Source organism: Coregonus clupeaformis, chromosome 11, assembly GCF_020615455.1.
Source record: "Coregonus clupeaformis isolate EN_2021a chromosome 11, ASM2061545v1, whole genome shotgun sequence".
Taxonomy (NCBI): Eukaryota; Metazoa; Chordata; class Actinopteri; order Salmoniformes; family Salmonidae; genus Coregonus; species Coregonus clupeaformis.
The window spans coordinates 8,775,953-8,792,216 of NC_059202.1; the positions used below are offsets into that span (position 1 = coordinate 8,775,953).

The window sequence follows — 16,264 nt, forward strand, 5'->3', positions numbered from 1 at the left end:
TTCTAGGCCCTCTCCTGTTCTCTCTATACACCAAGTCACTTGGCTCTGTCATATCCTCATATGGCCTCTCCTATCATTGCTACACAGACGACACACAATTAATTTTCTCCTTTCCCCCTTCTGATAACCAGGTGGCGAATCGCATCTCTGCGTGTCTGGCAGACATATCAGTGTGGATGTCGGATCACCACCTCAAGCTGAACCTCGGCAAGACGGAGCTGCTCTTCCTCCCGGGGAAGGACTGCCCGCTCCATGATCTCGCCATCACGGTTGACAACTCCATTGTGTCCTCCTCCCAGAGTGCAAAGAACCTTGGCGTGACCCTGGACAACACCCTGTCGTTCTCCGCTAACATCAAAGTGGTGACCCGATCCTGCAGGTTCATGCTCTACAACATTCGCAGAGTACGACCCTACCTTACACAGAAAGCGGCACTGGTCCTAATCCAGGCACTTGTAATCCCCCGTCTGGATTACTGCAACTCGCTGTTGGCTGGGCTCCCTGCGTGTGCCATTAAACCCTTTCAACTTATCCAGAACGTATGCAGCCCATCTGGTGTTCAACCTTCCCAAGTTCTCTCATGTCACCCCGCTCCTCCGCACATTCCACTGGCTTCCAGTTGAGGCTCACATCTACTACAAGACCATGGTGCTTGCCTACGGAGCTGTGAGGGGAACGGCACCTCCTTACCTTCAGGCTCTGATCAGACCCTACACCCAAATGAGGGCACTACGTTCATCCACCTCTGGCCTGCTAACTCCCCTACCTCTACGGAAGCACAGTTCCCGCTCAGCCCAGTCAAAGCTATTCGCTGTTCTGGCAACCCAATGGTGGAACAAGCTCCCCCACGACGCCAGGACAGCTGAGTCACTGACCACCTTCCGGAGACACTTGAAACCCTACCTCTTTAAGGAATACCTGGAATAGTATAAAGTAATCCTTCTTCCCCCACCCCCCATAAAAAAAAAAAGAAGGTGGTTGTCCCACTGGCTATCATAAGTTGAATGCACCAATTTGTAAGTCGCTCTGGATAAGAGCATCTGCTAAATGATGTAAATGTAAAGTAAAAATACTTTAAAGTACTGCTTCAGTAGTTTTTTTTGGTATCTGTACTTTACTATTTATATTTGACAACTTTTACTTCACTACATTCCTGAAGAAAACAATGTACTTTTTACTCCATAAAGTTTTCCCTGACACCCAAAAGTACTCGTTAAATTTCGAATGCTTAGCAGGACAGGAAAATGGTCCAATTTACACACTTATTAAGAGAACATCCCTCGTCATCCCTAATGCCTCTGATCTGGCGCACTCACTAAACAGCGTGCCCCTGGCTGTGTGCCCCTGGCTATTCGTATATTTAAAAAAAATAACAAAATGGTGCCGTCTGGTTTGCTTAATATAAGGAATTTGAAATGATTTATACTTTTAGTTGATACTTAAGTATATTTAAACCCAAATACTTTTAGACTTTTACTCAAGTAGTATTTTACTGGGTTACTTGAGTCATTTTCTATTAAAGGTAACTTTACTTTTACTCAAGTATGACAATTGGGTACTTTTTCCACCACTGTTCAATTGATTGGACATGATTTGGAAAGGCACACACCTGTCTATATAAGGTCCCACAGTTGACCGTGCATGTCAGAGCAAAAACCAAGCCATGAGGTCGAAGGAGTTGTCTGTAGAGCTCCAAGACAGGATTGTGTCGAAGCACAGATCTGGGGAAGGGTACCAAAAAACATCTGCAGCATTGAAGGTCACCAAGAACACAGTGGCCTCCATCATTCTTAAATGGAAGAAGTTTGGAACCACCAAGACTCTTCCTAGAGCTGGCTGCCCGGCCAAACTGAGCAATCGGGGGAGAAGGGCCTTGGTCAGGAAGGTGACCAAGAACCCAATGGTCACTCTGACAGAGCTCCAGAGTTCCTCTGTGGAGATGGGAAAACATTCCAGAAGGACAACCATCTCTGCAGCACTCCACCAATCAGGCCTTTATGGTAGAGTGGTCAGACAGAAGCCACTCCTCATTAAAAGGCACGTGACAGCCAGCTTGGAGTTTGCCAAAAGGCACCCAAAGACTCTCAGACCATGAGAAGTAAGATTCTCTGGTCTGATGAAACCAAGATTGAACTCTTTGGCCTGAATGCCAAGCGTCACGTCTGGAGGAAACCTGCCACCATCCCTACAGTGAAGCATGGTGGTGGCAGCATCATGCTGTGGGGATGTTTTTCAGCAGCAGGGACTGGGAGACTAGTCAGGATCGAGGCAAAGATGAACAGTACAGAGAGATCCTTGATGAAAACCTGCTCCAGAGCGCGCAGGACCTCAGACTGGGGCGAAGGTTCACCTTCCAACAGGACAACTAAGCACACAGCCAAGACAGCGCAGAAGTGGCTTCAGGACAAGTCTTTGAATGTCCTTGAATGGCCCAGCCAGAGCGCGGACTTGAACCCGATCGAACAGCTCTGGAGAGACCTGAAAATAGCTGTGCAGCAACGCTCCCCATCCAACCTGACAGAGCTTGAGAGGATCTGCAGAGAAGAATGGGAGAAACTCTCCAAATACAGGTGTGCCAAGCTTGTAGTGTCATACCCAAGAAGACTCGAGTCTGTAATCGCTGCCAAAGGTGTGTCAACAAAGTACTGAGTAAAGGGTCTGAATAATTACAGTGAGGGAAAAAAGTATTTGATCCCCTGCTGATTTTGTACGTTTTCCCACTGACAAAGAAATGATCAGTCTATAATTTTAAAGGTAGGTCTATCTGAACAGTGAGAGACAGAATAACAACAAAAAAATCCAGGAAAACATATGTCAAAAATGTTATAAATTGATTTGCATTTTAATGAGGGAAATAAGTATTTGACCCCTCTGCAAAACATGACTTAGTACTTGGTGGCAAAACCCTTGTTGGCAATCACAGAGGTCAGACGTTTCTTGTAGTTGGCCACCAGGTTTGCACACATCTCAGGTTTGCACACATCTCCTCTTTGCAGATCTTCTCCAAGTCATTAAGGTTTTGGGGCTGACATTTGGCAACTCGAACCTTCAGCTCCTTCCACAGATTTTCTATGGGATTAATGTCTGGAGACTGGCTAGGCCACTCCAGGACCTTAATGTGCTTCTTCTTGAGCCACTCCTTTGTTGCCTTGGCCGTGTGTTTTGGGTCATTGTCATACTGGAATACCCATCCACAACCCATTTTCAATGCCTTGGCTGAGGGAAGGAGGTTCTCACCCAAGATTTGACGGTACACGGCCCCGTCCATCGTCCCTTTGATGCGGTGAAGTTGTCCTGTCCCCTTAGCAGAAAAACACCCCCAAAGTTTGACGGTGGGGATGTTGTTCTTGGGGTCATAGGCAGCATTCCTCCTCCTCCAAACACGGCGAGTTGAGTTGATGCCAAAGAGCTCCATTTTGGTCTCATCTGACCACAACACTTTCACCCAGTTCTCCTCTGAATCATTCAGATGTTCATTGGCAAACTTCAGACGGCCCTGTATATGTGCTTTCTTGAGCAGGGAGACCTTGCAGGCGCTGCAGGATTTCAGTCCTTCACGGCGTAGTGTGTTACCAATTTTTTTCTTGGTGACTATGGTCCCAGTTGCCTTGAGATCATTGACAAGATCCTCCCGTGTAGTTCTGGGCTGATTCCTCACTGTTCTCATGATCATTGCAACTCCACGAGGTGAGAACTTGCATGGAGCCCCAGGCCGAGGGAGATTGACAGTTATTTTGTGTTTCTACCATTTGCAAATAATCGCACCAACTGTTGTCACCTTCTCACCAAGCTGCTTGGCGATGGTCTTGTAGCCCATTCCAGCCTTGTGTAGGTCTACAATCTTGTCCCTGACATCCTTGGAGAGCTCTTTGGTCTTGGCCATGGTGGAGAGTTTGAAATCTGATTGATTGATTGCTTCTGTGGACAGGTGTCTTTTATACAGGTAACAAGCTGAGATTAGGAGCACTCCCTTTAAGAGTGTGCTCCTGATCTCAGCTCGTTACCTGTATAAAAGACACCTGGGAGCCAGAAATCGTTCTGATTGAGAGGGGTTCAAATACTTATTTCCCTCATTAAAAAGCAAATCAATTTATTACATTTTTTACATGCGTTTTTCTGTATTTTTTTGTTGTTATTCTGTCTCTCATTGTTCAAATCTACCATTAAAATTATAGACTGATAATTTCTTTGTCAGTGGGCAAACATACAAAATCAGCAGGGAATCAAATACTTTTTTCCCTCACTGTATGTAAATGTGATATTTCAGTTTTTTTTTTTTGAAAAAATGTATACACCTGTTTTTGCTTTGTCATTATGGGGTATTGTGTGTAGATTGATGAGGATTATTTTTTTTTTTAATCAATTTTAGAATAAGGCTGTAACGTCACAAAATGTGGAGAAAGTCAAGGGGTCTGAATACTTTCCGAATGCACTGTATGTCCCTATTGAGCAAAGGCCTGACCAAAATAGCTACATTTCAACCCTGGGTTTGAAAGATCCAGTCAGTACTGGATACAACCAGAATGAATGGGTTGCCACCGTCAACCTACAGCCCAATAAGCCTCTCCAAAGCCCCAGTGCATCTGTCCTTGATAGACTCATCTCTACCCAAGGTTCAGCCTCTCCCAGTGGTTATGGCAGTAAAAGCCCTGATTCTGTTCCCTTATATCATTCTAATGAAGTCCCTGCAGGGGGAATCTGTTTCAAAGAGCTATGGAAGTCCTTCTAATGATGGCTCAACTTTTGGAAATGATGGTGGTGCTTATAGCAGCTTTGAGGCCCAGAGTGAACAAGTCCCTAACGTCAAGCAGCCGTTCAAAGTGTCTCAAACTGGCTTTGATGCCGTAATGACACAGTCCCCAATGCCCACCAACACAATCTGTCTATGTCTCCAGTGTACCAAGAACTGCCGCATCCAGCTCTTCTGGCCTAGATAGACAAGGCTTCTCTAGTCAATTCATCTTATTTCCCAAGCCCACTAGTAACCAGCCCTTGGATCAAAGGAGACTTCTCCCTTCTCTACGCAATAGTTGAAAGTCTCCATCAGCAAGAAACCAAATGTGACCTCCAGACCCAGTGTCTAGCACCCTGTATCCAGTGGCTAAGACTTTACCTCAACTGGAGGTTTTCCTCAGAGCAGTGAAGGCTATGTAAATACTCAAGAGAATCAGCCCACTCACCATCCCATCTAAAGGGCAAAAATTCCTGAACATTGTCTCAGAGCAGCATGTCAAAGTCCCTGTTAAACAAGGGGCAAAAGATGTGGCTTACAAACCCTGTGGCTTTGGAAATGACATTAATGATGTTGACTCCTCTTTTGGAGCTAATTGAGGTGACTCTAACAGTTATGACTCTAACAGTCTACAATGAACAAACCGCCAATATCCATCAGCCAAGCAAAGTATCACAAAATGGCCATATCCTTTGCCATTCTTATATCGGTGAAGGCCATGTGAGTGCCTCAGGAGTTGGCCCCACTCAACCAGCCATCCCATTACCCAAGCTGTCGGGTCAAGGAAAGATATACGTAATCCGAAACACAGACAAAACAAACTGCAAATGCATCCAACAAGTTTGTAGAGTCACAAGACATTGCGTGCTAGGAATATGGGACCAAATACTAAACTTTTGCCTAAATGTAATACACTATAAGTGAATTTGTCCAAATACTTATGACACCTTCAAATGGGAGGACTAGATACATAAAGTGCATTCATTTCTAAACGGTAAAACAGATATGGAAATACCCTCAAATAAAAGGTGACGTTCTGTACTGTCGCCTCATATAAAACACTTGATCTCAAATCCAAAATGCTGGACAATATAGCCAAATTTAAACTTTTAGCTTCACAGTCCAAATAAATACGTAGGGGAGTGTATGTTCAAAATTAAAAACATGTATTTGAAATAACTTCTAAATTCAGCAATTGTGAACAATATGGTACTCTGATTAATCAATTTCCCCCCAGGTTCTGTCCTAGCTGGTCTCTGGTGCTCCTCACCATGACTCTCTCTCTCAGTGTTCATCTCTCCCCAGGTGTCCCTACCAGGATGACCGTTACTTGACCGTGCCCATCCCTTTGGACACCCCCTATATCCTTCCCGGAGGCTTCTTCTCCCACTACAAGTGCTTCGTCCTCAAGATGTTCACCTTTGTGGATCCGACATCTATGGCCCCCATGAAGGAGAGGGTAATGAGTGCAGTCCAATCCCAAATCACCTCAGAACCCCTATAGGCACATGTATAGATCTAAGAGGGTTGTGTTAGTTCGGTCTCTCGCTTGTGGACTTCAGTGCACAACACATCAGCTGTCTGTGAAAAAACCTTTCCAAGCCAAACCTTCATATCATAACCGCTACACAAAGCCTACATCGTTGTCACCATACTAGCTAACTTCATAGTCAACATAGTTACTACACCTAACACGTTAGTAAACCCGCTACAATCATGCAGTCAGTGGTGTAAAGTACTTAAGTAAAAATACTTTAAAGTACTACTTAAGTAGTTTTTTTTCAGGTATCTGTACTTTACTATTTATATTTTTTACAACTTTTACTTCACTACAATCCTAAAGAAAATAATGTACTTTTTACTCCATACATTTTCCCAGTCACCCAAAAGTACTCGTTACGTTTTGAATACTGAGCAGGACAGGAAATGGTCAAATTCACGCACTTTGATCTGGCAGACTCACTAAACATATAGTAAATGCTTCATTTGTAAATTATGTCTGAGTGTTGGAGTGTGCCCCTGGCTATCCGTAAATAAATAAAAACAAGAAAATTGTGCCGTCTGGCTTGCTTAAAATAAGGAATTTGAAATGTTTTAAACTTTTACTTTTGATACTTAAGTATATTTAAAACCAATACTTTTAGACTTTTACTAATGTAGTATTTTACAAGGTGACTTTCACTTTTACTTGAGTTATTTTCTATTAAGGTAGCTTTACTTTTACTCAAGCATGACAATTGGGTACGTTTTCCACCACTGCATGCAGTACAGTGTACAGTCAGCAAGCAGTTTAGCAGTTACACCGGCAGGCCCCGGTGGCAATAAATTAATAAAACCAAAAGCTTACCTTGACTTGGAAGAGTTCCAGTGTTGGATAGCCATAGGCAGTTAGCATCCCTCTCTGTTTTAGCCAGGTGTTTGAGTAGGCTAAACTAGCTAGCTGCATTCGCTAGTTAATTGAAAGGGGGGGATATTGCTAGCTCTCTCTCTCGCTTCTCCTTCATTTTTAAAGAAATCAAGTTGTTCAAAACTATTTTACTATTGTCTTTCTGAGTCAACTACTCACCACATTTTATGCACTGCAGTGCTAGATAGCCAGCTGTAGCTTATGCTTTCAGTACTAGATTAATTCTCTGATCCTTTGATTGGGTGGACAACATGTCAGTTCATGCTGCAAGAGCTCTGATAGGTTGGAGGGTGTCCTCCGGAAGTTCTCATAATTACTGTGTAAGTCTATGGAAGGGGGTGAGAACCATTAGCCTCTTAGGTTTTGTATTGAAGTCAATGTACCTAGAAGGGGAAGGAAACTAGTTGTCCTCCATTTACACCATGGTGCTACCCTACAGAGTGCTGTTGAGGCTACTGTAGACCTTCATTGCAAACAGTGTTTTAATCAATTATTTGAATGACAATATATTTATATTTAGTTTCATCTAAAAAAGATAACTTTAATGTCTTACTATTTTTATTAAATTCACTGAGGAGGATGGTCCTCCCCTTCCTCCTCGGAGGAGCCTCCACTGTGATTGACCCATGTCTTTCTGCTTAAATCAACTGTGTTATGCTCCTGGTCTACATGGTCTGACTTTGACAATACAATCAATATGTGCGATCTCACTGCTTTTGTTTGTCGAAAGAGTTTTATTAGCATGAAAACGTGACTACACTTTTGCTTTGTTGGGGGACATTCACAAACCTTTCCCCTCCCTCTTGGTCAGAGAAACCCAGGCAGGGCCATAATAATATGCTGGCTTTGAACCATTTACCAGCTTCAACACTAGAGGGCATAGTCCCCCATGGAGAATGCACAGCATATTTTACTGCAAAATAATAGAGGAACCTCAACTTTTCATTTATAACAAGCTCAAATGAGGCATGGAGAGTTGGAGAGTCACCTTTAAAATAACAAAACATATTTACTCACAAATGTAAAGCAAACAAAACAAATCTATACATTGAGAAGCCCAAAACTGGGTTGACGCAAGACAAACAATTTAATAATCAAAAATAAATATTTCCTGAATAACTGTAGTAGATAAGCTTTACACAAGGGGATGCTACCGTTGGTACCGATTAATAATACGCATCCATCTTCCCATCTCTGCTCTAAAACACAAAAGCCTGGGAGGAGAGATGGTTTCGGGTCTGACAAGGAGTCTCGACATCAGAATTGCGCAGCATTTGTACAGACCAGACCAGTGAGAGGTCTCCAACTCCAGTCCCAGAGAGATTCTGGATGTGCAGGCTTTTGTTCCAGCCCAGCACTTACACACCTATCTAAAAAATATATATTTATCCAGTCTTCCCCCTAGATTACTTTCCAGGTGGGGCGCAAAGGCCCCCAAAGCAACATCCAGGCCTTGTGGCACTACAATTGTTGAGACACACCCAGTCAATACAATGGGCAGGGGAAACACTGAACCAATCATGGTCTTCAATCTGGCCACGGTTACCTGAATTAGGTGTTGGGAGTTGGAGAACCCTTGTACAGTGTAGCCTATACTTCAAATCAGCCTCAGCTCATGTCTTATGAGATCAATGCTTAAAAATCCCATTTGGATGATGTGAACGTCGTTGGATCAGGGAAAACCCCATTGACATTTATTGAGTCATACAAACAGGAGATCAGTGACAGTAGTCTCCCTCGCTCCTCTGTAAACTATCTACGGTGTGACACACTAGCATCAGGGGTCCATAACTCCAGTCCTCTCAGGTCTGACCTGGCTCAGTCTAATTCGCCAGCTGCATGATTTTATAGGAAACCTGAGACGAGCTGGTTGTCATCTTTCTTATCTCAGTGCTTTAAACTAACAATTCAATTCGGGAAATGTTTCAGCCTATTATTTATTTAATCAGTATGCAGGGAGTACCACTTCCGCTTGAAAGCGTTAAGCTGCTAGTGCACACATTTCAGATATACCTAACTTGACCTTTGATTCCCAGGTGTAAATCAGTTACTGATTGACAGTTTAAGAGGGCAAGACTTCCAACCCACTGTGACACTCAAAGACTGGAGCTGTGTATCCCTGTACTGGTGTCAACAAGGCATTCAAATTGTGTGTAACCTCAACATACAGTAACGATTGGCAAGCCAGTTTGTCTCCTCCACAAGATGTGTTAGACCACTCTGCTAAAGCCTAGTTATTAGGTCGGGAAGCAATTGCAAGTCTTCAGCTCTCAGGCAAGTTTACGCATCATGCGAGTGTGGTTCACCAAACCACCCCATTACATATGCGCAGTACACCACGCAGGGGCAGTTAGTAGTTGGGTGAGGTGTTGGAGGGCATATTACTGACACAGTCTCTTTGATTGAAAGGTTTTGGCAGTGGGTTTAGGTTAAGGGGCTTCGCCTGGAACAGGATGCCTTGAGAGAAAGTGGACATGTTCTCATGAGAGAGAAAGACACTGTGGAAGTGGAGCACTGCGTCTTTAAATCCAGCCTAAAATTCCAGCCTGAGTGAAGGAGGAGTGGGAGGGGAGGGAGAGGTGGGCCGAGTCTCAATACTATTAAATGGCTTCCTCTCCCCCTCGCCTCCTTCCTTTATGATCACTGATCGATGGAGAATTGGATAGATTTCCAATGGCTGGAGGGGATTTTACTGAGGTGGAGGTTTATGATGGTTGGGTTGAGGTTTGGAGTGGAGATGTAGGACAGAGATTGGGTGGTAATTGGCAGAAGGGATGAAGGGCTGGGTGGTGTTTGAAGGCACGGGCAGGCCTGGGCAGATTGATTAAGTCTGGTTGGGGTGTACATTACATTGGAGGTTTGAAGGTAGGATGTACGTTTGGTGGCATGATTAAGGAGGATTTGGGATTAGGAAGATTGGGGGAGCTGGAGGTTAAAGGAGTCGAGGTTAGGAAAATTAGGTTGGAGTTGGAGGTTAAATTAATATTGTAGGTAAGAGAGGTTGTGTCGAGATTTGAGGTTCGGTATGGGGGTCTACAAGAGGACACGGGCCACCTGGGCTTGGACCTCCCCATCAGGATGAGAGAGCAGCTGGATCAATTTGCTTTGGAGCTGGGAGGACTCGTCCAGCAGGACCCGGTACAGGCAATCCTGTCTCCTCCTCAGGGCCTCCGCCACCTGGGCAGAAGGCCTCCAGGCCTTCATGTTCCCTGCAAACATCAGTAGCCGCAAGAGAACTGCCGAGCTGGTCCGCACATCAAACAGTAACACCACAGAGGCTGGAGCCTGGGAAGGACACAGAGAGCAACAACACAGCTCAAGTCAAGTTTAGAGCTCTAAAAAATAATGTCACAGGGGAATACTAAAGGAAGACTATGAGTCTGGCTTATGAAACTAGGTATAATATGTTCACACCCAAAGACCCAGGTGCTGAACTGAGCCAACAGGACTAGATAGTTCAAGCTTAAATGTAGGCTAAATTAACAATCATAGTAATACGAGGCCCTATCAAAGTTGATGACCATGCGTGTCTGTTTTGCTGATTTGGCTATAAATGTATGTCAGTCTTACTTGAGCTTGCACTATGTCATCCATCATATCAGGATTGGAGGATAAATTCACAAGCACTTTTAAAACTTGGATCTGTAAAGAAAAAGTAGGAATACATTCTTCAATCATAACTGGGATTTACACTGAATCACATTTGAGTTGAGTTCCAATATACACAAGCTATACAACACTCCATAAATGGCTCCTACTGTACCTGTAACACTTGGTTGCTAACAACGAGCAGAGAGAGGAGGAGGGTGATGGACCCCCTGAGTAGCTGGTGGTGGTCGTCTGTGACAGACAGGTTGGTCAGCAGCCGGAGGGCAGCCATCTGGAGGTCAGAGTTCACCGGAGACATCTCGATAAGTTCCAGCACCTGGGCCACGTACACCTGACAGACAGAGGACAGACACGTTGATTGTTAAACTGAAGAAATTGATGTAGTTAAAAACCCTATCCAGAGTGTGATAGTTTTAAAGTTATGGCCCATTTTATGTAGAGAAATTGGTATAGTAGGCAATCATAGCCCTCCTTTTCATTGCACTTCCTGCAAATCACCAGCAGAGGATATTTTATTACTAGGAGCCCAAGTGCGCTTAAGTTGAAAAATGTAGGTGCACAAAGAAATGTAGGACCACAATAATAAAAATAAAAAAAGAGATATTAAAGCTATAATCTTTCATTGTTCTAGGTGCACTGGTGCGGCACATAAATAAAAATGCCAGGTCACACAGCAAAATACAGTGGGGGAAAAAAGTATTTGGTCAGCCACCAATTGTGCAAGTTCTCCCACTTAAAAAGATGAGAGTGGCCTGTAATTTACATCATAGGTACACGTCAACTATGACAGACAAATTGAGAAAAAAAAAATCCAGATAATCACATTGTAGGATTTTTTATGAATTTATTTGCAAATTATGGTGGAAAATAAGTATTTGGTCACCTACAAACAAGCAAGATTTCTGTCTCTCACAGACCTGTAACTTCTTCTTTAAGAGGCTCCTCTGTCCTCCACTCGTTACCTGTATTAATGGCACCTGTTTGAACTTGTTATCAGTATAAAAGACACCTGTCCACAACCTCAAACAGTCACACTCCAAACTCCACTATGGCCAAGACCAAAGAGCTGTCAAAGGACACCAGAAACAAAATTGTAGACCTGCACCAGGCTGGGAAGACTGAATATGCAATAGGTAAGCAGCTTGGTTTGAAGAAATCAACTGTGGGAGCAATTATTAGGAAATGGAAGACATACAAGACCACTGATAATCTCCCTCGATCTGGGGCTCCACGCAAGATCTCACCCCGTGGGGTCAAAATGATCACAAGAACGGTGAGCAAAAATCCCAGAACCACACGGGGGGACCTAGTGAATGACCTGCAGAGAGCTGGGACCAAAGTAACAAAGCCTACCATCAGAAACACACTATGCCGCCAGGGACTCAAATCCTGCAGTGCCAGACGTGTCCCCCTGCTTAAGCCAGTACATGTCCAGGCCCGTCTGAAGTTTGCTAGAGTGCATTTGGATGATCCAGAAGAGGATTGGGAGAATGTCATATGGTCAGATGAAACCAAAATAGAACTTTTTGGTAAAAACTCAACTCGTCGTGTTTGGAGGACAAAGAATGCTGAGTTGCATCCAAAGAACACCATACCTACTGTGAAGCAAAGGGACCAGGACGACTGATCCGTGTAAAGGAAAGAATGAATGGGGCCATGTATCGTGAGATTTTGAGTGAAAACCTCCTTCCATCAGCAAGGGCATTGAAGATGAAACGTGGCTGGGTCTTTCAGCATGACAATGATCCCAAACACACCGCCCGGGCAACGAAGGAGTGGCTTCGTAAGAAGCATTTCAAGGTCCTGGAGTGGCCTAGCCAGTCTCCAGATCTCAACCCCATAGAAAATCTTTGGAGGGAGTTGAAAGTCTGTGTTGCCCAGCGACAGCCCCAAAACATCACTGCTCTAGAGGAGATCTGCATGGAGGAATGGGCCAAAATACCAGCAACAGTGTGTGAAAACCTTGTGAAGACTTACAGAAAACGTTTGACCTGTGTCATTGCCAAAAAAGGGTATATAACAAAGTATTGAGAAACTTCTGTTATTGACCAAATACTTATTTTCCACCATAATTTGCAAATCAATTCATAAAAAATCCTACAATGTGATTTTCTGGAAAAAAAATTCTCATTTTGTCTGTCATAGTTGACGTGTACCTATGATGAAAATTACAGGCCTCTCTCGTCTTTTTAAGTGGGAGAACTTGTACAATTGGTGGCTGACTAAATACTTTTTCCCCCCACTGTATGTGAGTAAAATGGTCACACTGTAGAGCCCTGACAGGGAGACCAATCATAACTCTAAAAGTAGAATTGATACCACTGGAACTTTGATGTGCCTGCGTAGAGTATATTATGTTCAACAATATATTGAAACCTTAGTCAAATAAAAAATTGAATATTTTCAATATTCATAAATTAACGTAAGAAAATTGTTATTGAAATCAAAATATTATTCATATTACATAGCAATCGGTAAATCTTTATATGACACCAATTTTTGCTTTGTCGTGCCTACAGATGAAACATTATGGTGTCTTAAAGGAGGCCTGAGTAAGGCCAAAATGTCACAAATGATCCAACTTCAATGAATTATTTCTCAATTATGCTTTAAGATACAAATTACAAATATATTTAAACAACCGTTCCTCCAAAGGACACTTCTATTGATTAGGCCTAGATTTCGTGAAAATCATAGTCTTGTTTTGTTCTAGTTTCGTAAGGAATCACCCATATTGCTGATACTCATCCATCCTTTCAGATGTACTATAAGTGCCTAGAGGGGTGAAGGTTTAATTTAGAATTAAGCAAAAGACTAAAATAAATCTGGTGGGTTTTACCTTCAGTTGCTCTTGGTTCCGAAGGTTCATGCTCAGGTTATTCAAGGCATTCAGAGTCTGCACTCTGACCTCTGGCACAGGATCTGACAGGAAGCCAGCTATTACGTGAAGGCCCCCAAACTCACGGATGAGATCCTGGGAGGGAGAGGGGGTAGAACTTTAAGTTGGCTTGTATGTGCAATATTCCGACAGGGAACAATCATTAACCACAGGTATTTGAATCCCTTAAAAACGTATGGTACATTTCAGAAACATGACACCAATTGAATTTAACAAGAAAATACAGATCTGCCACTAAATAGTAATGACACTGCTAGAAAGCCAAACGTGAATTGGAACATTTTATCATTTGAAACCTTTTCACAGAGTTTGAATAGAGGCAACAGACAAGCTTTAGAGAAGCCTGTCTCACCTGGTTTACAGTGAAGGCAGCAGTATTTCCTAAAGTGATTAGGATCTGGGCTCTGTCAGAAGGGTTGGGGCTGCCCTGAAGAAGTGACAGGAGCATCTTCAGGTGTTGTGGTTCCAGGCTTTCTGGTGATCTAGAGATGATGTCACCTGAGGAATAGCAGCAATGTCTTAAACTGGCCAAGTACATGTAGACAGCTGGATATGCAGTACTCTTCCCATGAATCACTAGTTACTCAAGCTAGCTGGCATGTTTGTCAATCGCAAAACAAGTTCATGCTGTCAACAATGCTAGCTAGCTACCTAACTGGCTAGCAGCAACCTTTTCAACACATGTAAGCTGCATGTTAGCTAGCGGAATTAACATGCTAATTCGCCAATTAAGGTAAGGAATAATTATTTTATGCTCATCCTCCACACCGCACGAATTTACTTCACTAGTTACCTATAAGTATCTATAAGACGTTCGATTATCTACATGAATGATTTAAACAAACCGGCTAGGTAGCTTAGTTAGCTAAAGACTTCGTAACGTAAGCTTGACAAAATGACAGGCTCAGTTGGCTCGCTAGCCAACGTTACCTCGCTAGCTAATGTTCTTACTTGATGCAACATCCACGGCCTGACTTTCGCCTCCACGAACCACATCCAACCCGGACAACTTAGCTAACAAGCTCCCTGGCTGCAGAACTATCCCACCGGGTGAGTTATTCCTGGGGCCATGACTTTCGCTGGTGGCACTTTTCTTATTTTCCTTGAAACTAGTTACACTGAGAAGTTTATAAATCCCGTAGGAGGCTCCAGCCCCGGCGACTATCCCAAGCAAAGCCTGCTTCATACTACCGAACTTGGGTATGACACTGCCATCGCCCATGCTGGAATTTCAGTGAAAATCATGAACAGATCTTCAAATACAGAACTTTAACGTGAATCATCTAGCCAAACTAAAGATTATTATGACGAATTTAACTCATTTTGCACACACGCTACTAGCTAGGTTGAAGATGACAATTTAGCTAGTTAACGTTAGCTAGCCCGTATACTTTTCCCCCAATGGCCGACCAGCTGCTTTCATGGGAGTTCCTTGTTCATGTGTTTCAAGTATGGGTAGCTGGCAACCGGAGTATGAGCGTGTGGGTGTATGGAAAGAGAATCAGCTATTTCTTCTTCTTCGATGAGGTTTAACGGCGGTTGGCATCTAATGTGTTGCATTACCGCCACCTACTAGACTGGAGTACAACTCCCTTACATTTTGCTTGAAAAATAAAATAAAGAAATACCCTACCATTTAACACTATTTATTTATTTTCATTTACGTCATTTAGCAGACGCTCTTATCCAGAGCGACTTACAAATTGGTGCATTCACCTTATAGCCAGTGGGATAACCACTTTACAATGTGTTTTTTTTTTTTTGGGGGTTTGGGAGGGGTAGAAGGATTACTTTATCCTATCCCAGGTATTCCTTAAAGAGGTGGGGTTTCAAATGTCTCCGGAAGGTGGTGAGTGACTCCGCTGTCCTGGCGTCGTGAGGGAGCTTGTTCCACCATTGGGGTGCCAGAGCAGCGAACAGTTTTGACTGGGCTGAGCGGGAACTATGCTTCTGCAGAGGAAGGGGAGCCAGCAGGCCAGAGGTGGATGAACGCAATGCCCTCGTTTGGGTGTAGGGACTGATCAGAGCCTGAAGGTACGGAGGTGCCGTTCCCCTCACAGCTCCATAGGCAAGCACCATGGTCTTGTAACAGATGCGAGATTCAACTGGAAGCCAGTGGAGTGTGCGGAGGAGGGGGTGACGTGAGAGAACTTGGGAAGGTTGAACACCAGACGGGCTGCGGCATTCTGGATGAGTTGTAGGGGTTTAATGGCACAGGCAGGGAGCCCAGCCAACAGCGAGTTGCAGTAATCCAGACGGGAGATGACAAGTGCCTGGATTAGGACCTGTGCCGCTTCCTGTGTAAGGCAGGGTCGTACTCTCCGAATGTTGTAGAGCATGAACCTACAGGATCGGGTCACCGCCTTGATGTTAGCGGAGAACGACAGGGTGTTGTCCAGGGTCACGCCAAGGCTCTTCACACTCTGGGAGGAGGACACAACGATGTTGTCAACCGTGATGGCGAGATCATGGAACGGGCAGTCCTTCCCCGGGAGGAAGAGCAGCTCCGTCTTGCCAAGGTTCAGCTTGAGGTGGTGATCCGTCATCCATACTGATATGTCTGCCACTACACTCACTAATTGAAAAATATTATTAATAATTAACACCACCCTACTTC

At 43.9% G+C, this 16,264-nt stretch overlaps 1 protein-coding gene across 1 annotated transcript; it reads right to left on the bottom strand.

The window, feature by feature from the left end:
- Positions 1 to 7,853: 7,853 nt before the first annotated feature.
- On the bottom strand, positions 7,854 to 15,125 carry armc10 (armadillo repeat containing 10). Its single transcript, XM_041889469.2, has 6 exons — positions 14,599 to 15,125; positions 14,000 to 14,145; positions 13,588 to 13,722; positions 10,903 to 11,079; positions 10,710 to 10,781; positions 7,854 to 10,424 (listed from the first exon to the last, which is right to left on the bottom strand). The coding sequence occupies exons 1-6, from the start codon at positions 14,867 to 14,869 to the stop codon at positions 10,173 to 10,175; spliced, it is 1,053 nt and encodes a 350-aa protein (XP_041745403.1). The 5' UTR covers positions 14,870 to 15,125; the 3' UTR covers positions 7,854 to 10,172.
- Positions 15,126 to 16,264: the final 1,139 nt, after the last annotated feature.

Excerpts from the sequence above, each read along its gene's own strand:
- armc10 (XM_041889469.2), bottom strand. The coding sequence starts at position 14,869 with ATGGGCGATGGCAGTGTCATACCCAAGTTCGGTAGTATGAAGCAGGCT. Across the intron at positions 14,146-14,598 it reads GGCCGTGGATGTTGCATCAA|GTGACATCATCTCTAGATCA; the intron begins GTAAGAACATTA and ends GCTATTCCTCAG. Across the intron at positions 10,425-10,709 it reads ATGACATAGTGCAAGCTCAA|GCTCCAGCCTCTGTGGTGTT; the intron begins GTAAGACTGACA and ends TGTCCTTCCCAG.